The sequence below is a fragment of the Ceratina calcarata genome, unplaced genomic scaffold, assembly GCF_001652005.2.
Source record: "Ceratina calcarata isolate Rehan_Ccalc_2016 unplaced genomic scaffold, ASM165200v1 scaffold397.2, whole genome shotgun sequence".
NCBI classification, from domain to species: domain Eukaryota; kingdom Metazoa; phylum Arthropoda; class Insecta; order Hymenoptera; family Apidae; genus Ceratina; species Ceratina calcarata.
The window spans coordinates 875,067-895,800 of record NW_017163090.1 but is presented as its reverse complement, the minus strand read 5'-3'; the positions used below and the strand labels follow the sequence as shown (position 1 = coordinate 895,800).

General features: G+C 41.6%; 3 protein-coding genes and 1 long non-coding RNA gene across 6 annotated transcripts in view; 3 read left to right on the top strand and 1 right to left on the bottom strand.

Annotated features, from left to right (window-relative positions):
• The window catches only part of LOC113464526 (uncharacterized), a 68,954-nt gene extending 56,068 nt beyond the window's left edge, over window positions 1–12,886 (bottom strand). Inside the window, exon 1 of the long non-coding RNA XR_003389377.1 lies at window positions 12,767–12,886. This is a non-coding gene — a long non-coding RNA (uncharacterized LOC113464526). The remainder of the gene's footprint in view (window positions 1–12,766) is intronic.
• On the top strand, window positions 819–13,175 carry LOC108626329 (uncharacterized). Its single transcript, XM_026814740.1, is given in 27 exon segments — window positions 819–862; window positions 980–1,053; window positions 1,137–1,282; window positions 1,374–1,462; window positions 1,683–1,753; window positions 1,861–1,916; window positions 2,555–2,741; window positions 3,295–3,690; window positions 4,091–4,292; window positions 4,364–4,540; window positions 4,741–4,895; window positions 5,160–5,261; window positions 5,365–5,482; window positions 6,976–7,108; window positions 7,670–7,901; window positions 7,971–8,180; window positions 8,244–8,355; window positions 8,424–8,595; window positions 8,669–8,820; window positions 10,028–10,159; window positions 10,251–10,487; window positions 10,590–11,209; window positions 11,287–11,549; window positions 11,682–11,868; window positions 12,124–12,315; window positions 12,425–12,636; window positions 12,800–13,175. Coding segments are annotated over 27 exon segments (4,833 nt in total). The 5' UTR covers window positions 819–835; the 3' UTR covers window positions 12,979–13,175.
• Window positions 13,176–13,789: 614 nt separating this feature from the next.
• The window catches only part of LOC108626341 (phosphatase and actin regulator 4), a 220,771-nt gene continuing 213,826 nt past the window's right edge, over window positions 13,790–20,734 (top strand). Inside the window, exons 1-2 of one of the 3 annotated variants that reach the window (XM_026814731.1) lie at window positions 13,790–13,922; window positions 16,912–16,992. In XM_026814731.1, the coding sequence (XP_026670532.1) occupies window positions 13,805–13,922; window positions 16,912–16,992 (199 nt within the window). In that variant the 5' untranslated portion in view covers window positions 13,790–13,804. Of the gene's footprint in view, window positions 13,923–16,911; window positions 16,993–19,904; window positions 20,207–20,734 lie in introns of those variants that run through there. The other 2 variants (XM_026814734.1, XM_026814733.1) reach the window with 2 other exon arrangements.
• LOC108626330 (F-box only protein 7) lies at window positions 15,356–16,563 on the top strand. Its single transcript, XM_018026929.2, has 3 exons — window positions 15,356–15,779; window positions 15,859–16,125; window positions 16,198–16,563. Exons 1-3 carry the CDS (start codon window positions 15,559–15,561, stop codon window positions 16,412–16,414), a joined length of 705 nt encoding a protein of 234 aa, XP_017882418.1. The 5' UTR covers window positions 15,356–15,558; the 3' UTR covers window positions 16,415–16,563.

The window sequence follows — 20,734 nt, the reverse complement described above, 5'->3', positions numbered from 1 at the left end:
TCCTTTTCTTCCTTAGCAGCATACAGCCGAATACATCTCCAATTTACCCGATCCCGAGCTCGCCCCGGAACGACTCATTACACCTCGATTTACGTCTGAGCGCGTTTAAATAGAAGCCGCCTGAGAAAAACCCTCGCGCGGCGCGGGTTCAACACGTGGATGCTCGAGCTTCGATCAGCTGTTTTCCCGGGACGTCGTCGACGCTTCTAGATTCCGTCACGTTCCGGCTTCAGAGAATGGAAAGGAATGCCTTTTGAAGACTGAAGGCACCCCCTTTTCCAACAGAGAAACAAACTTATTTTCCAAGAATATGCTTTATAAGGTCTCTTTGAATGCTGTGGACTACGATGAAATGTCCAGCAAAGGGATTCAGTTCTTCACAAGAAACTTTTACAAATATCTCAATAAAAATTTAGAGCAGGAGTGTGTTATGAAGAATTGAAGTCGCACTATGAGACTCTCAATACCACTGTTTGAAAATGTAATATAATCTAACTCTTTTCGAGTGTTCAGAGCTGACTATACACTGTTTGAAAATCACGATGACCCTACGATAGTTCCACCTATGATACTGAAAGTGTTTAATGTAAATAGATGAACGTCTGTCATCTGTCACGTGTTATTTGGTTTCCAAGGCCTCTTCTATCGAATACGCGTTACGATCCTTCCTTTCCGTTCTTTGTTCTCTTGCAAATCTCTCGGTCACTTTGAGCATCGATCCGGCCGGTTTACCCGTGGATTACCAACGATCTTTTAGCCCACGAGTCCGCGGTGACGTTCTGCAATGACGCCGGTTCTCAGAGTGATCTCTGCGTGAGGGAACGCGACTCGTACCATGCGAACAGGTTTAACGCGTTATGACGTGAGTACGCACGAAGATTTTATTAACCCCTGTATAGAATTTTTCCAACTTCCATAGAACAAGTAAATTTCATTCAACCTAATCAAATACGATTATAAAGGGTCTTTGCATTTTTAGGGAGAATCTAGAACGCCTTTACCCAGTGAAGACGATCCTTTTTTCTTTTCGGAAATCGATTTATTAAATCCAAGGTACTAATTCATCGACAATATTTGCGTATTGAAGCATATTTCGAAAACAGTATTAAATACATAGATATGTCTTTTAATTCAAGACAATCCTATCAAAAATTGCGGTACCAAAGTCAGTATATAAAAGGATCTAAGAAAACTTCGTCGGATTTCATCAATACGTCTACTAGAAGCTCCGACTGTTGTTACTGTTGTTGTTGTTGTTGCGATAAAGTCGAGACAAAATTACGTAAGTGATGTAAGTGATGTTACTTTCAAGAATCCAGGTGCATAACCAGTCTCGGTGATTTATGCATAAAATTATTTTAAATACGTTCCAGTACCCGAGAGTATAATTAAAAATACTAGAGAGCGTCGCGCACCGAGAGTTCAATACTTCACAGATTGTAGTCTTAGAAAGAAACATGAGGTAATGCTTTTACGAAAAGTAGAGTAATTTTGCGAACAGTGAACAATTACTGGATATTATACTAGAAAATTGTTCCTTATTCTTCCTGGGTTTTCTAAATATCTCCAGTATCCAAAGATACTTCTTCCCGGAAATTTAATAAAGGCAATCATATATCGAGCTGTCTCATCAAAGTCGGGTGACTTCTTTGTTTCACCCCCATTTTCTCTTGCAGCCCCAGGTAACTTTCGCCAGGGAGGAGTCTTCCAACAGCGACGAGGATATTAGCGGTAAATCTCCCACGAAACTTTGGTAATTATCCGAAAAGTTCTGGCGAGTCACGTGCGCGCCCTTAAATCACGTATGCGTCTGGCCGCGAATCGTTTCTAACGACACCTAATGCACTCCCTTGACAATAGGAGGGAAAAGAGTACACCGCGAATAGTCCGAGCGATCCGCCGTCACAGCAGAAAATGTAAGTGATAAAAAATACTCTAATCAGCGCGTTCGAGTTTTGGGGGCGATTACAGAAAGATGGCAATAATTTTTATTCAAGTGGACTAACTACATAGATTCTGTTATTGGATATTTCGATTTCTACTTGTTTACTCAACAGTTTCTCTCCGAATTCCTATATTATATGATCACAGAAGGTGCATTTCATTAAATTAACAATTATAGACAAGAGCCAAATCTAAATATTTATTTAACGAGAAGCTAAATAATCTGGGAAATACATTCCTTATTCTTCGATGAATTATCAATTCCTGATCTCTGCAATTGTTAATGAAATAGATAACCAAATTAAAATTCGAGAGCGACTATTGTAAATTTTCTTAAAAATCATTTTCTCATTGTTTATAGCGGTTCCATGATTCTGATCATCCCCAAGCTCAGAAAGCCCGCAAACTCTCGTTCGCGTATCTCGATCCGCTGCCACCCCGATTCCATGTACTTGTTCCTATTCGCGGTGTTCATCTTCGCCTACCTGTTCCTCGGCAAGGAGCGCGACAACGCGCGCGTGATCGGAAGCGGGGTCAACGGGTTGGGCGACGGTACTCGCAGCGCATCCCCGCGAAGAGCGCCGCTTTAATAAACCCGGAACGTTCGTAGTCGAGCCGGTCGACGGTGAGGATCGATCGGAATCGCCGCGGCCTGGAAACAGCAAGAGCAGCGTGGTCGTTCTGTATCACGAGAAATCGCCCATACCACCTCCCAGAGCCGTTCGGTCGGAACAAATAATTCCGCGAGCACCGAGTCCACCGGTGGTACACACCGTTCGATCCCCGCGTCAGGAGAGGTAATTAAGGCCATTACGAGTTTAACTCAACTACGGATATATCTATCAAAATGGATTCAGAGTAAATTGGCGAAGTAGCTCTACTTCAGGCTTGGAGCAAGGAATACTAATGTAAATATTCATGAAGTTGAGATAGTATTTACTTAAAGATATGTTCTAAAATTCACGTAAATACTTTCTAAAACAACAGACTCTATTATCTCTAGCTTATTTTCTAAAGAGAATTGAACCTTACCCTACTGTATTTTTTTTACAAATATTGAGCCATTAATTTGACGAGTTTCGTTTAATGAAAAATTTTAACTATAGTAATGTTTAAATAATATTTGAAATTGTTGCTTTTTACATAATTATTTACAAAACTCGGTTTTGCAAAAATATTGCATTGATATTTCTGCCATTTATCAGATATATTCCCAAATCGATTTTTCTGTACCATAACGTTGATACCACTCCGGGAACTTTTTCATCCAGGTCGGATGAAAGTTTTCCCATGGCATCGAAACAAGTTGATCGAATTTTCTAAAGAAATCCCCGTTTTCCTTTCGGACAGGTCGCATCTGGTCGAAACTCCGGAGGATCGATCTCCTGTGTATCCAATTGGCCGAAGAAAAGCTACTTTGAGACGACGTCGACGTTTATCAAAGCGGCGAAGACCAGTCAACCCGAACATTTATCAGGATAGCCGTGTAGCAGAGGCTGTATCCTTGCCCAGAGATCATTGCGCCGCCTGCTCGAAGGAGGTTCAGTTTCCGGAACAGAGACCTGATCTGGCTAGATACACAGTCAAGCCCGCAAAAAATTTGATTACATCGGGAGGAGACACTTCCACCCTGCATGAGGACGATTCGGACGATCTTGATCGAAATAGGAAATCGAACGTCCAAACCTTTGGGGAACGATGTCGTCCCTCTGATAATTCCGTTTTGAAACTAATGGCTCGTTCCAGGTAATTCGCGGTAACGCATAGCAACTCTTTCGTCTAATTGTATTCCCCCAATGTTAAAAGAAAATTAGTCAGAATCTACTGCATAATCCTGATAAAATATATCCGACGACAGTTCATTGTCTACAATCGTGGAAAAGCGTTTGATAATCCTCATCAATAGCTTTAGTTAATTATTGCTCATTATATTTAACGATCCACACTAAATATTGATACGTGACTATGAAATTTATAGGTCGTCAATTACATTTAATGCAGTGGATATCTCGAAATTGTCTGTCGCAATTCTCGCAATTTATATACGAAATATAATTAGAAAACTAATAATCGACAATGAATTGGTTAATAAAAGAAATTGATGACGCGATAAAATTATTCCTTAGAATAATTGCACTGTTTATAGTCCGGGAAGAGACGGCGATTGCGATCAACGGAGAAACGAAACAGCTTGTACGAACTTGGCGTATCTCATGCAGCAGATGCACTCACGGCCAAGGGAACGAGGCGACGACCGAACATTTATTAGCGTAAACGACGGAGACTCGAGGCGAGTGTTCCCATTCCAGTCGACTCCCAGCGGTAATTTAAAGATAGTTCCTAATCAGGTAAACGACCCGACCGATACTCGTCGAACCTCGGGAATGTTGGCCTCAGGGCAGACGCGTAGTCGTTCTAGGTGGTGTTCGAATCGAGAAAGGTGAGCGTGTTGGTAGCCGATCCGCAACACACAAAAGTGAACATCAAGGCCGAGCTGAATAGGGCCGGAAACGAGATCGGTGGTCGCATATCAGAGTGTTCGACGCGACCCAAGATCGTCGATCATATATCAACGTCAACGATCAATCAATCGCGAGTACGTTCGATCTCGTAATTCTAAGTCAGTTAAAAATGAAGTACTTTAAGCGATAAATAGAATAACACGATATTATATATCGCTTTACAATTCGTATTGGGAGAAGGAGTTTCGCTCGTTACGAGCTGAAGTATCCATCAGGAACAATTTTCATATCTGTTTTATTCACTTTAAAAATGATGCATAATTCTGAAATGCAGTCACAGAAGAGATTGCCGATAGAGGACGAATACAAAGCCGCGATGCACCCGTTTAAATCGAAACTCGCTCAGATGGAGATGATGGAACAGAAGCAACAGCCGACACCGTCGGCGTCGCGCGAAACACCGCTGTTACGAGAGGTGCCACTCTCCACGTGAGTTTTATGCAACGATCGCAGCCAACCGAGTCGTTTTCAAAGGGGAAGCATAAAACGTAAGCCAAGTCGACGTGATTCTACAAGGGGAAACGGCGCAAGCTTTATCGCCTTGCGAGAGGAACTATCCATAAAATTGCGTCGACTCGCGTTTGCCATTCGATCGATTTCGATAAAGAAAGGAGAGTGGCTCGCCTGGCACGAGGCGCACTCAGATCCGATGTTTCCCAATAAACGTTTGATCGGTGCTGTAATTTCGCACAGGCTCGGATTTACGAGAGAGCAACCAATCGATTGGGATAACATAATTCTACCGGAGAAGACCGACCTGTACCAGGAGTTAGCCAGGCGTATCACAAATTACAAGTAAGCTTATAGTTGTGTACCCATCCCCCGATCGATGTAACGAAATCGGGCTACCAACAACAACAGGATTACGGGCTAAATTTTATTCGATCGATCTTTTGAGGAATGCCGATTGCATCGTGCGAATCGATCAAGACGAATTTCATTGCCACCTCCTGGTGCTGCAGAGCTACAGCAGCTTCTTCGACGAGAAGAATTGCAAGGAGATCGATCTAACCGGGGTAAGTCATGTCGGACTCGTTTACTCGAAATTTAATTCCTCTTCGTTTACGATTCCCTGTTCAAGGATTCCTAACTCGATTTCGTCTACGTATTTTCTCTGCGCGTAATATGAAATTAGTTAAACTTGAAAAATCTGTAAATGACAAAACCTCGTCGTATAATTCATTCATCATACGCTATAAAGAACCTTTTCCTTCTCTAAACACGAGTCCCATTTACTACTATCACGTTCCACTCGATCACCGAGTGGCCATCCTATAAACGACGGAACGACCTGCACGATATTTCTTTTTACGCCCCGTCATTTATTTACCAGGCAGTTAATATCGTCAACGTGCGCATGATATTCACCGCGGCTTTCTTCGCCACTCGACCTGTCATTAATCATCATTCTTCAACGAGACGCGTTAAACGAGTCGTAACCAGGAATCATTGATATCTCTTCCAATACCTTGAACGGTTATCGTCCTACATGCGAAATCCATCGACGATTTATTACACGACAGACACGTGAAACGATGCTCGTGCCTCGAGTTTTCCGAGGAAAAGCGTACAGTATTATGTGAGCTCACCGAATACAATGCTTTACAGGCTTATCAATACACGGAACAATCCTGCATCTATCGAACAATGTTTATGCGGTCCGATTTTCCATCTCCTTTATTTTCTTCTTTTCAAGAAAGAATTCTATTGATACTACACTTTTTAGTTTCTTTTAGTTTCTTTCATTAGATCAGTAATAGCAGCCCTGGTGTGATTTGTCCTACATTCGCCTAAATTGCACGATAAATCACCGAGATTTAAGTAATTCGCGTGCCGCATTCTGCCGTCCGAACTGACTGCGAAGCGACCATAAATTACAACTTTCGCGGCTATTCTTCCACGATAATGACAACCGGACAAATATACGGTAGTCGGTCACCATCGGTGGTCCGAGCAAAGCGAGCGGGATATTCGATAAATCTCTCGGCGACGAGCATTCGAAATCGCCAAGTAGGCAGACCAACGGGGGTGGCAAAGGGGTTGCTCGGCGACCCCAATCTCTTGTGTCAGCATCCTATTCTTCTGGCCCCTCTATTTCCACCGGTGACTCGGTGGGCTCGCAGCCAAGCGACCTTGAACTCGTTTTCCACGTTCCCAGCTGTGGCTATATTTAACTCTCCTTTTTTTTACTTAAGGGTGAATAGAACGACTCTCGAATAACGCGGCACCACCCGCCGCCCTTTAATGATCGCTGCGAGAAGCCTCTCGCCATTTTTACTCGTTCTTGTTGTCCGACGTGCTCGCCACGTGTCAAGGAGGCTTATAATTAAAAACAGAAGGACGCGTCGTTTGTAACAAGATAATAAAGCCCTCTCTGCAGAAAAACACGGTCTTTGTCGATGTTTCTTAAATTGACTCCTCGCTGCCATCTTCTATGAAGGCGTTATTTCAATAAAATTATTTCAAGCTTCCATCGAGACGATTTAATAACCTTTGATCTATCGAATAGACCGGCGTATCTTCGAAGGCGTTTTCAATCATCTACGATTGGATGATCAGCCCGCAGGGTGAAAGTTGTCGTCTGCTACAGAGAGACAACATTCTTGAAATTTTTACCGCCGCTCAGTACCTCGGGATTAAAGGTAAGTTACTTTAGTGTTCATAAAACTCTTTGAACAATCCTTCGCAGATTTGAAAACAAGTCAAATGAACAGATATTGCGTGAAATAGGAATGTACATAAATATAAAATGCCATATCGTAATCTTCGTCCCTATCGCGTAAACGTGAATTTCGCTTCGTCTCCGTCAACGTGCGCGAACATTGTTCCCTGTTTACATCCCGATATCGCTTTCCACTTGCATCAATCTTTTAAAATACGACTGTACCGCCTAATATATGGCCGATGCTTTCTGGCACGCTTTAAAACTTCGAGCCGGGAGGAATGAAAAGTTTCTAGCACCGATAGGCATTCAGAAAAATCTCGATGGTACCGTCGAGCGCGAGTTTCGCTGAATACGTCACTGTCTAACTCGAAACTTCAATAAACCGTATGAGATCCGGAAAAATCTAGGTGTATCGCGATTGAAAGGCGAGGAACCTCGGTTTTTCTCACGCTGATACTATAAATTCTATTGCAAGAAAATATTAACATTCCTCATTTATTGTAAATCGTAAAAGTTCATATATTTTAATTGTTAATAGAACTCGAAGAGCAATGCTGGGCTTTCGTGGACAACGACGAATTATTCTCAGAGGATACCGCCTTCTTGTTGTACCTCGAAGCAAAGCAAATTCGAAACACTGCAGTTATGGAACTGATGGTGCCGAGAATCATGAAATTCTTTTTGATGCTCGTCAGTACCAAGGATTTTCTGGAGTTGTCGGTGGACGAATTATGTCTCTTGTTGAAATCAAACTACATTTGTGTCAATAGGTACATTCTCGTCGACACATACACGTGAAATGAAACGATTTCGTGTTCACTTCTGATATTCATAAATAGTGAAATGGAAGTACTTATGTCCGCCGTACGATGGATGATGCACGACTGGGAGAACAGGAAGCAGCACATGTTGGAAGTTCTAAAGTGCGTTCGATTCGGACTGATCGCGCCCTGGCAATTGGTAGATGTTAAAAGAAACCCGGAAAACCCCGAATTTATGGAGTTGATGTCTTATCCTGAGGTGCAGAAGATGGTTGACGACGGCCTAGCGTACGAATTCTGTTTTACTCATTTCTCATTAAGGTTTTTCCGTTGACTCACGAGTTATTTCAGTTTCGTCATTATAAAATACTGGTACGGTAACCAAACGGAAGATTACTATCACTGGATCGACTTGCTGGGACTTACGGAACCGACCAATCGAAACTGGGCTGGAGAGGACAAGGTACTCGAAGCAAATTTTTCTATTCGTGACCTTATCAATTATTACTAAATTGTATTTATTTCGTCAAGAATTACGTGACGTATCGAGAGTTTTTGCTTTACCTCGAGGAGTATCAGAGAACGAAACTTTCGGAATTGAAACAGCGGAAGGGCCGCTCAAAATCCGCCTCTATAAATTCACCCCATAACGATTACACATGTGCACCTCCCAGAGCATCAAATAATTACATACAAAGCTCGGGTATGTTCGAATTCTAAAATACATACGATTGAACACGTATAAAGTTAAAGTTATAAAGAACATAAACGTTTAGGAGATACTGGTGCTATCCACGAGGCTGCGATGCACTCGAGACATTCAAAACCAGCGCCTCAGAATTATTTACCGCTAGTGATGCCGGAGGGCATGATGATGCCACCAAAATTTATGAACGAGTACCTGAGCAGCCTGGAGAGAAGCAAAGGGGTGAGTAACCCCGGGGCAAATCGAAGGACTACGCAGAGACCTCAAAACGGACCGACCGAATGAAAACTCGTGTTGCAGAAAATTGCAATACACATATTTTTAAACTATTATATTTTAGAATCTATTTGATCAATCGGAACATTTTTCGCGTCATGATTTTACAACGAAGATTTAGATATTGTACAAATATTTAGTTCGTATATCGTACATATATATATATATAAACATATAATATTTATTTATTATACTTAAAATGAATATACGTACATTCAAAAGATGCGTACACTATTTTTACGTGACTTCGAAACGATTGATGTGAACACTCGAGTGAATCGCGAAAGCTGCGGAGGAACGGTGAGTCGTTTCGCAATCGATTCTCGAGGCGAAGAATTTACTCGTTTTAAAAGTTGCGCCGATTTTTCTTCCAGGAATTGTTACGCGGTTATCGTCAAAAGAAATCTCGAGGTAAGCTTACGTGCTCGTAAGTGGGAGGAGTAAATAAAATTTTCGCTGAGCGAACGTCACGGAGCTGTAGTCAAAGGTCAGAGTTTATGTTGCTCGAAAATCCTTAGCTTTGATACCGAAAATCTCTCGCTTGTACGCAACGCGGCAAGGCCCATTATGCACCGCGCGATTCACGGAAACAGCACTTACAGCGTATAAGCTCTTACCTTGAGATTACACAGACCCTGTAACAATTTAGTTTCTGTTAATTGCATCAAACCGCCGGATTTGCATTAGCTTTTGGGCTCGTGATTTAAATCGAGATGCGCCAACGTGTCTCGCGTACTATTCTTGTTATATAATTCCCATGTACGTCAATAGATTCATTTAAAACATAATCCGAAGTTAAACACCGACGATTATTAGATATGCATGTTTTTCAGTATTGTCCTTGTTAATTTAAACGACGCACTCACCGTGACTAGATTACAAACATTTTTTAAAACTATATACGGACTGGTTTATTAGAACATCCCTGACCCACATCCGACTCGACAGTAAACGTATTAGACTCGTAACAATAAAAAATTAGCATAGTTTTCACCATCGATTTAACAGCGTAAAACAGGTTCAACGATTCTTGAACGTGTTCCTTTCTATCTTTCTAACGTAAAAATCAAATACATACGTTTCGGAACTGACGAAAAAACGTGTTGATTTTATGAAATTCAATTGAGAAATAAATTGGCTTATTACTGTACAGAACGGTCACGAAAGAAATGTCGTCTACGATACAAGATTTAGCGGCGGCGGCGAATCGCCGAAGATATCCTACAGACCATCGAACATCGAGAAACACAAACAAGAACACTGTCTGCGCGGCGTAAATTTACCGGTAACGTCGTCATCGTCTGTTCTCGCTCACGAGGAGAAAATTCTTGGTCGCCGTTGCAACGAGACGCCTTCTCCCTTCTCTCTTCTTCCAGGACGTCGATAAATTGGATTACGAGAGCCAGCAGCAGGAAAAGAACGCGGCGGATGTTTGCCGATGCCAGCAACAGCGCGAGTCGAATTTCATATTTTCCGCGAGAAATCAGCAGGCGAGATGTAAGATGCCGAGGGAGCCGGAAGAACGGGCAGATTCCGGTAAATCCGAGGAGGAGGCCGCCACTACGATACAGGCAGTTTACAGGGGATACAAGGCTCGAAGAAGACTCGACGAAGTTAGTAGATACGCCGGTTGACTAAAGGCGAACGACGCGCTTCGATCTGATTAATTTTACTTGAAATGCTATATGATATATACTGATTTTTCTGAACGATAGATAAAAATATCAGCGTCAGAAGGGAAACGAAATATCAAGAAGGTAGCTGAACTTTTAGCGATACCGATGATCGAAACATCTCGCAACCCCTCAGTGGAACCTATCAAAATATCGACCAGTTCAGGGAATCAAATGAGACACGGGAAAGACGGCACATCGGTCTTGTTAAGTCCTAGGAAAGGAAGTCGGGACCATTCGATTGTACGAAAACAGAATTCGAACTGCACCGGCAATCAACTGAACGAAGTAATAAGTCTTATCATGCTTATCAGAGGTGCCTAATCGTAAAACAAATTAATATCGCAGTTCGATACGTGTTACTCGATCGAAGATCAAAGAACACAGAAAGTTACTCAAAACTTGAAGTCTATCAAAACTATCAAGTCGCCGGTATTTTTCTCTAACTACGACGGCAGAACAAGCTCTCCGTCCGAGAACACGGATACGGACGATCTTTTCTCTCCACGCGCAGAATTGAAATCTGTGACGAATTTCGACGATGGTATCGGAACGGATAAAAAAATCAGTGACATGAATCACTCCGACGGTGATAATATGCAGCGAGTTAAACCCAACGCTAAAAATGTTCAGACGCGATCTAACAACTACAAAAGGCCTTTGTGAATATTATAAATAATAATGGTTTGACGCAGTAATGAATATCAGATCCGCCTGAATAAATAAAGACTATTTGCAGGCCGCAAAGGATCAGCAATAGCGTGATCGCTTCTAATACAGACGGATACTACCTCGACAGTTCTCTATTCTTTCCCGACCGAGAATCGGTTCTCGTGTTCGGCGGTGTCGATCCTCACGAAGAATACGGCCAATCCGGAAACACTGGCAAGGACATATATAGGTTCAAACCGGACGAGAATATTTGGGAATTCATCGGAGAAATTCCGCGAGCACGACATCACCATTCGGTCACTTACTTGAGAGGTCGAATTTATATCGTGGGTGAGTCAAGCAACGGCGAAACGATTCATAATTTATTGCTTCATTTTTTAGACTTCTAAATCGTAAAGGAAAATTTCTGTCTATATTCTACCATAAAATGTAACTCGTGTACGAAATAGAAACTTTAACCAGGTGGAGCTGATCCCTTGGAAGACAAACTTCACAGAAAGAGCATCGCGGTTGGAAGTGTATGGAGTTATGACCCGACAACCAGGACTTGGTTCAATGAACCTAGCATGCTGACAGCTAGGAAGGACTTCGGATTGGTGGTCAGCCACGGGAAAATGTACGCGATAGGAGGGCAAGGCAGGAACGGGATGTGAGTTGTTACGCGGCAGACAAGGGATAGAGCGTAATTACGCTTGCCTCCTGCTGCCTGTTTTCCTTCATTTTCCTCGCTATTTATTTCTACGCTACGCGCCGCTAATTGCGACCAACTTAAGTCTTCCTAATTGTCATCCGCGTCACGGTTTAAGCGAAACAATTCGACATAACTGTTACATGGCTATGAAACGAATCACGACGTAGTTTCAACTTCAAACAATTGGAATTCGGTTTCTGTATTATTTCGTAGGGCATTGAAAACGATGGAAGCTTTCGATCCATCGGACGGCACGTGGAAGGAAATGCAACCGATGCAGATCGCGAGAGTGGGACCAGCCAGCGTGAAATATCGGGATCTTATTTGGGTCGCTGGCGGGATGACAACATCGAAAAAGGAGCTGTTCTTAAAGGACGTGGAGTGCTACGATCCGATTAAAAATTTGTTAGTTCGGACTCAATTTCTAGCACCTCTTCACGCGTGATCCCATCAAATTAAACGCTCGATTTTATCGCGTGATAAATATGGGGCTTTGATCTACATACTATTTCAGATGGCTAAAAGCAGTGGCTTTGAGGACGCCGAGGTGCTTCGCCTCGTTCTACGTAGTGTCCGATTGTCTTTACGTGATCGGCGGGGCATCGACCACGGAGAACGACACTCAAAGCATCAACAGCATCGATTTATGGGACGTAAAGGACTGCGTTTGGAGGGAACACACATATATGTCGATCGCGAGACACGGTCACACTACCGGCTCGATAGGTCAGTTTTCATAATCATTAGACTTTAAATATTCAACTCGTATGAAGTCCCCCACATATCAAATATTCATGGTACTATCTACGATAATTCAAAAAGCGATGCATGCACGCAATATTTTCCGGAGACTTACCGCTCGATGATCTCGAGTCCCAACTCGTTTCAGGTGACCAATTATTGATAATTGGCGGTGTAACGACGGCGTTTATGAAGACTCTGAACAGCGTCGAGTGTTACTGTTGCGACATGGGGAAGTGGATGAAGGGCGTATCCGCGTTACCGCATCCAGTTTCCGGTCACGGAACCGTTTCCTTGCCACCGGCGAATCTTCTGATAAATCGCTGAATACTGTAAAATAAAGGTCGCCATGTAGCTTCAGGTGCCGCGTTTGATAATCGCCGCGTCGGGTTCTCGTTCGATCATTGTCACTCGTATTTAATACGTAGCACTTTATACATCTCTGCCGTTTTACTATTTACAAATCTTTATACGATCTTTTTAATCGTCCAACGTATATCACGAATAAAAACGTATTGCGAGAACGTTTTATCTTTATTGAGTAAATGAATGTAGAACGAAGTAAATCTCTGTACACGTGACTTATTGGATTATAAGCAAGTGCATATATGTACATATCGGCCTTAGTGGTAAGTAACAAACGAATGATATGAAGCTCAAATCCAATGAGTTAGATGTAGAATTTATAAATCGTGTCAAGTATGATTACCTTTTCATTTCTGTTACGATCCCTAGCACAATCGTAGTAGGAAAACGATGTGCTTTCACTAGACCTAACACCAAACACTTTGCACTTTGCACTCGCGAAACTTTTGATAGTAAGTATAGAAAGCAAACTTTTATACCGTCACTATACCCCGGTACTAATAACTTTGTATCACTCTATTTATTTATGTTGTCAGATCGAAATTCCAGACATAAAAGCTTAAAAACCGCGAACGAAAATGAACGACGCACTATTTTTAAGTGGCGCACTTATTGCTTCGGCTACCAGGTGGCAGTAGCCGTCGTTCCAACCGCGAGCCGCCATCTGTCATGTCGCCCGTGCGTTATGAACCGCGAAGCGTGCGTGGAAGTTTCGAAAAAGGATTCGGATTCGAATCCGGCGAGGTAACTAGCCGCCGCGTCTGGATAAACGCGAGTTAACCTGAAAATGGCCGAATCGTGCGAGTCGCCCGTGTCAAGTGCAGTGACCAGTGTCCCGTCCCATGGACAAACGAAAGTGGCTGATGCATCGTGCCAGGACGACGCGGAGACGTCAGGTTCCACCGGTACGTACGCCCCACCGATGATATCTACCTTTAGTTTACCGAGTTTAGTAGGTAGTTTATTTCAAACGCGACTGTCGGAGCGCGGCCATGCAACAAGTGGCACGGAGCGCTCTTGCATGCCGAACAGGAGCGTAGCGGGTAATTGATGGGGCCCGTATGGGCCTAACCAGCATCCCGGCACAATGTTTTCTAGCCCAACATGTCCTCCCCGATCACGTGACTCATCGTTTACCTATGCGACTTAATTTTCGCGCGTAACGAGTGTCAAAAGTGTCAGTGATTTACCGATAACATCGATCATATGTTTCCGAACCGCGAAGTCTTTGTCCACAACATTATTGGAACGTTGTCAGAAGTCTACGTTCTACATTGGTGGGCTCTCGTGTTTTTAATTTAATTTATTAACACTTTTTTATTTCCCTCGGGGTCAATAACGTATAATAGACTTATCACGTAATTGCTTATATATTCGCAAATTATTGGAGACCGTTCCGGTTGACGGACTTGATCCTTGCACTACCGGTAGAAGGATATTAGTACTGGACAGACAGGTGTATAAAGGAATCGTAGAACAACTTTCTGAACCGGAGTAAGTAGTTGCATGTTCGTCGAAATTTATCATAAACAAGTAAATATAACTGTTCTCAAGGTGAACGTGACTTTAAGCTTACTAGTTCGTACACGATCGGAGATGACAATATATGTAATTGATTTTGTTCAACTCCTTGAAGACGAGTTCGTTGGTCATTGCCTTGAAAAGAGCATGACGACTTGCTATACCGGTTTTATTTTATTTATTTTATCTTCGTTCAGCTGGCTTCGAATTTTTAATTTCCGTGGTGGCGCTGTTAAACGAGAAATCTATCAAAGGTCTATTCTTCAAAGAAATGAACAGTTCTTCTTTAGATAACTTTTGTATTCACTTTTTTTTATATATTTACAAGTTATTTCTATGAGTATGATCTCAGGTGTAATAATTTAACCATCGCAGAAATTTCATGAGGCGCAGGAACTTATCGACGAGAGTAAAGTAAATGATAACTTATCCGCGATAAGCTTTCGAACACACATTTGATGTTCGAGATTATCCATACACTATCTCGCTCCAGTACATAGACTCATTTTATTTCCGGGATAGATAAAGATATCAAACAGTACTTGTCATTTCCTTTACCGTGCGCTGGTACATTACATATGTTTCATGCAAATATAATTGTTCTTGGAGATCGAAGAGTATAATTCGATACCTGATTGTGTATTGTGACGAAGACTAGTTATGCCAATGAAACGTAAGATATTTCTGTCATCTATTATCAATTTACGGTCAACAAAAAAACATCGCAAATTATGAAAATTTCAAGTATTTGATAATCAATGTGATGTATAATCATTTTATTGAATTTCTTTAAAAATACTCGTTTAACGAATTTATATTGTAAATGAAAACAGTTTCAAAAATTATGTGAGATATAAAGTTTAGTGTTTGAGTTTATTTCCCAAGATACGAACAGATAGCAGCATCTAGCAGCATCTTGCAGCAGCTTATAGTGCTTGTACTCTAGAGACTTTGAAGCAAGTCGTGGCGCCTGATAACCTAAATTGTCAAAACAAAGCATTCGTAAACAACACAGTTTTAATGTATCACGTTTTTGCAAAGAGGAAAAAGTATTCCGAAATGTTGGAACCAATTTTAGCTGAAGATAGCACGTTTATGAAATTGGCGCCTTCGTTAAGTGGAATATTGAAGTATTTAGACGAACACGCTACACATCATGATTATATGGTTGCTCTCCTAATAGTTCTGTTAGCAGAATCTGGTTTTTACTTACCGTCAACAGACAGTGATAATTTACAACGGTAAGGATTAGAGATTAGTGACATATACACTTGATATTGTGATCTGGATTCTCATATGTATGAAATTCTTTTGTCTCAGCCCAAATCTGAGGTCTCTTAGAATACCGAAAGATTGGAAATCACAGGAGACAGGGATCTATGAAATGTATTTTCAGTTACAAAATGTCCAAAACATAAACTGCAAACTCATTGTGGTCCCTTTAGGTGACGTTTTAGTACTGAACTTCTTCCCTCTTACACAGGGAAAAGTAACTTATACTATGAGCATTCGAACTCTGAAATATGTTAACCCTTATTCGAGCGATCTGTGTGGAAGGTACATCCATCTAAAAGCCATGTCCCACAGGTACAATAAATCCAATGAAATAATTAATATGTATTTTACTTTCTCTCATTGTTTATTTATGACCATTTATAGGTTTAAAAACGAATTGTCTACTCCAGTGAGATCAGATGTTTTATACGAGGCTAAAGTGATGGGTCCTAGTCTTCAAGCGCTTCCAACAGAGTTGAAAATCAAAATTTTTGTCATGTTAGATTTCTATAGCTTGATACGTATCGCACGATGTAATTCACACTTTTATGAAGTTTATAAACAGGCGAGAGTAAGGAGACTTAAAACAAAAAGTGGTTAAGAAGTATTTTATACGAAACCCTTAAATTTAGATTGTGTAATCTAATTGTAAGATCATGTAAAATAAGTGTAAGAAATGATGTTATACATACCTATTACACTGTATATAGCATTGGAAATCGTATAATAAAACTTATGATTTTAAAATAATATGTGATTTATATGAATTTTTTTTGTAAATAGAGTCATACAAGTATTCATTTACTTTCTGAATGAATGTACGTCCAACACTTGTGCGCAGAGTATGATATTTATGTCTTATATGCGACATCAATCCTTTCAATCGCGTCAGCATAATCTAAGTCCATGTTCCAATTGAAAATGTCTTTTAATTCTAAACTGGACCGAAAATATAGGACATAACAGTAATACAGAATACATAATTGGCAACACGCTTATCTTATATAATTCGTTACGAGCTTAATATTTTACATTTGCCGCCTTCGTTTCTAAATATTGAAGTAAATTTAGTTTTACATTATATATTTTTCGTTTTAGCGGATGATCCAACAAAACTATCAGAGTGCAGCGAGAATGCAGAGAGCGAGGAATCCACGGCGCAGAGCAATGGTGATACCGGTGAGTGATAAAGTACAGTTTTTGTTCTACAGCGTTTCGCTTTTGACGCGTAGGTCAGATGGAAGCACACCTGACTTCACTTATCGATTTGATGCACAGTAAAAATGAAAATCCGCTGTAATGTGTTCAGGTCTTCGTGAAAAACATTGCGACGACTCACGCTCTAAACGTTATCTTAGCAGACAAAAAGTTGGAACTAATCAATTAAATACATTTATGATATTTAACGATACAATTAATTAATTAATTCTTAGTTAATTTTTCTGTTTATTAATTTTATGTCACTCGTTCCTTGAGAATAAAGTACGAATACATAAAAATCGGAGAAGCTACAGTCTCACATATTACAAGTTGAGCAAACACTATTTCGCGTCTCTGAACAATATTCTATTACTGTGGAAAATTTCGGCAAAGCCGCTGAAATATAATCGGTACATAACATATTGATTCTCCTCTTCTTTTACGTTACGCGTTCCTGTCCCAGTGTTTATAAAGCGTCAAAGAGAAAGCAAATTTTAATCAAGCATTTATATTCTCGAACCGTAGAATATTTCATACTAAAGGTGGAATTTAGACTAATCGGGAATATTCAGGAATATCCCCTTTGTGATTTTATGAGGGAGGGATCAGGTTGATCGCGCGAACAGTTAGGGTGGACTTGATAAAAAATGATCTCCTTCCTGAGTTTGTGATTTTTATAGACACGGATCTATTGTCCCTTCAAGCATAAAAGCTCCCGGTGATTTATCATTCGCTGATTTCCGCTTCTAATTTTTTTGCTAAGTAATTTTACACCCTTGTCAAACGTATAATTTTTACTCTTTCCCCCTATTGTATATTAAGAGTTCATTCTTCAGAATATTTCTATAGAAGATTTTAATTACATTCATTTTTTTGCTCTGAAATACATATTATTGATTTGTTTCTGATTTCTAAAACACGTTCTGCCTAAAGAATAGGTTGCTAATGTTCGTAACTCGGCGATGATGTGAATTTCTTTAATCCGATCGATCGTACAAGTGGATTTGCATGTAACCGGGCGATTCCTCACATCCACATGCAAGGTCCGATCGTTAGGGGCCGGGTGGTTGATAATTGTTATCACGGCCTTCCGATGCGGTGTCGAATCGTGGTAGGAAAATGATTGAAACGTTCCTGCAGATTGGATTGTCGCGTGCACCCTGTAATGAATGCGTCTCATCGCATCATTACTTCGATTTCGTGGATAGATTGAGCGAGAAACGAGATGATTGTTACTCGTACACTCGCTAAATCCGCCAAATTTCTAGCTCAATTTGATTATCAACGTACATCATCGAATTCGTTTATAGATTTCGTGTTCCCATGCCTAAAAATATTCTAATATTCAAGTATCTACAGAAACTGTCGATGCAGTGGAATTGCCGTTTAAGTCCCTTAATTTATTAAGACTCATGATTCCCAGTCATTAGACCACTTCAGGAATATTACTAAATCTGTCCACATCTGAGTCATGAATTTCTGTCGAATGAAAAACTTTAGAATGAAAAAACAGAAATGAACATGTTCAAATATTTGCACCATTCATTGATGCAGCGTCACGTACGAGCGATTTATCGTTGTCCTTTTCTACGGTTTTTTAAGGGTGAACATTTTCGCATCAACGCGAACGGTATAATTTCTTAATACCTTTTTCTTGCCTCAGTTACGGTTTAACGAACTGCGAAGTTTTGGCATGAAATCGTTCGAATAAACCCCGCCAAGCGTAATCGGCAATGACGTTTGCCGTGTTCCCGTTTCCGTGACGCTTTTGATCCTGACTTCTCATTTCGTAGATAAGACAATAAAAAATAGGTTGTTACGAATAGACAAAAAATATCTCGTTTAACGCTGACGGCAACAATTAAGTACGAAATAAATAGGATCGCGTGCGAGTTTTAGTTATCATCTTTAAACGTCCACTGCGATTAAAACGTCCGTCTCGCACCGACGACTATTTTTCTTCCATTAAGGAATTCAGCTACGAGCACGATAATAATTAATAACGTCGGGGCGGGGGTTGTTAACGCACGAATTTAGGACGAACCGCCGCTGTAAGGTCGCCTAGGGAAAACTGGGTCACAGGCAGGTGGCGACTCGTGGAACGAGAGCGGCAACGAAGGGGGCCGTAGGAAGAGTGCACTTTTCAAAATCGACCGCTAAACGTTTGTTCCATGTGCTCGCAAGAGATGCGCCCTTCTACCTTTTCTTATCCACCCGACAAGTCTTGCTTTTTACTCTCTTGCCTCATTTGGTCCATTTATCCTTCCCCTCTCGTGTTCGTCGCCTCTTACCTCTCATCTTCGTATTACATCATCACGTTCTGGGATCCACTTTGTAAGAATCTGAAACAATTGGAAGGGATCTGTCGTTCTTAAAAAGATTGCAGCGTGACTATAAAATTAGTATAGCTGCTAATTAATGGCCTGCTAGAATAAAAGAATCTGGTATCATTTATTACATCTTTCCACCGTGGAACCAACGTAATGAAAATCAATGGAATTTGGTTTCGTCCCATATTTCCTGTAGTTACACGTTAAGCTCGAAGTAATCGTATCGCGACAAATTTTGATGATACTTGCGGGCCTCTCGAAAACGGGACAACGGCGACGAGGACGTGGCCGCTGGAGCATTCGTGTTCCGGAATCGGGACTCGTTCACAGTTAGCTGGTGTGCGCTACTATGTCGTATGCGTATTTCGAAGCCCGGTAGCGGGCTTAAGCTTGCGCCGTTTGGCTTTCCTCTTTCTCTCTTTCTCCTGGTCGTGCCGCTCCACGGACCTTCTCGCTCGTAGAGCCACCCTCCGGCAACCCTCTTCGTTGCTCGTTGCGCGGGTGTCGACGTTCTCCGTTCTCCGTTCTCCGGGTTGCTCCCCGGCTCTCTCTCATCCCCAGTGCGCGCATCGAACCCGTCCTGGACGAAAGTCCTTCCCGCTCCGTCGCGCGTACCACGCACGTTTCGCTTCGCGTCCGACCTCTCCGACCTGTACGACCGCCGGTCCTCCTCGTCGTCGTCGTCGTCGTGACACGCGGTTCTCCCTCGTCCCCGTGGATCCTCCCTTCCGGGCTTTCCGAGCGCGTGGATCACGAGAATCGTGTGTGTGGTGTGTGATCGACAGGCTCGATCGAAGGTTTCCTGAAATGTGAGGAAGATCTACTCAAAGAAGGCTCGGCAGACTGGACCGATACTGTGCGTGGTAAATATATACGTCGACGTCTGTGCGAGTTTCGAATCGTTGAAGAGTTTTAAAGTGGAAGATGAGACATCGATGTTGGTTCCTTCACGATTGCTACTTTAGTCTTGTGGGATTCCCTGCTAGGACAGTTTACCCCGTGCTGAGCTTTTACTAGCCTGATGTTTCACGTGGTCTCTCGCCCTCAGTGTACCTTTTTCTTTCGATAATTTTTGTTTCGAGTATTTATGTCGAGAATTTGATCAGATCGTCCATGCATCCCTGGTGTTCCAGTTTTATTTCTATTGCGACTAGTAGTACCAGACGTGTACATGTTAACGAGCCATGTTTAGGGTTAATGCAGGCCGAAAGTTCGTTAAAGGTATATGTGCATCGTATTAATTATACACAGAAGTGATTTTCGTTGCTGATGCTTGACTCGTTGTATACAATCTGATGGTTTGCTCTCCAAATACCAGTTCTCCTAATTGTTTTGAATAGAGTGTAATTGCGTGGTTATTCGAGGCAGGAATAATGCATGTTGTTTCAACC

Bases quoted from the DNA above. Each gene is read 5' to 3' on its own strand.
- LOC108626330 (XM_018026929.2), top strand. From the start codon at position 15,559: ATGTATCACGTTTTTGCAAAGAGGAAAAAGTATTCCGAAATGTTGGAA. The intron at 15,780-15,858 runs GTAAGGATTAGA...CTTTTGTCTCAG, and splicing joins GACAGTGATAATTTACAACG to CCCAAATCTGAGGTCTCTTA. The intron at 16,126-16,197 runs GTACAATAAATC...GACCATTTATAG, and splicing joins CTAAAAGCCATGTCCCACAG to GTTTAAAAACGAATTGTCTA.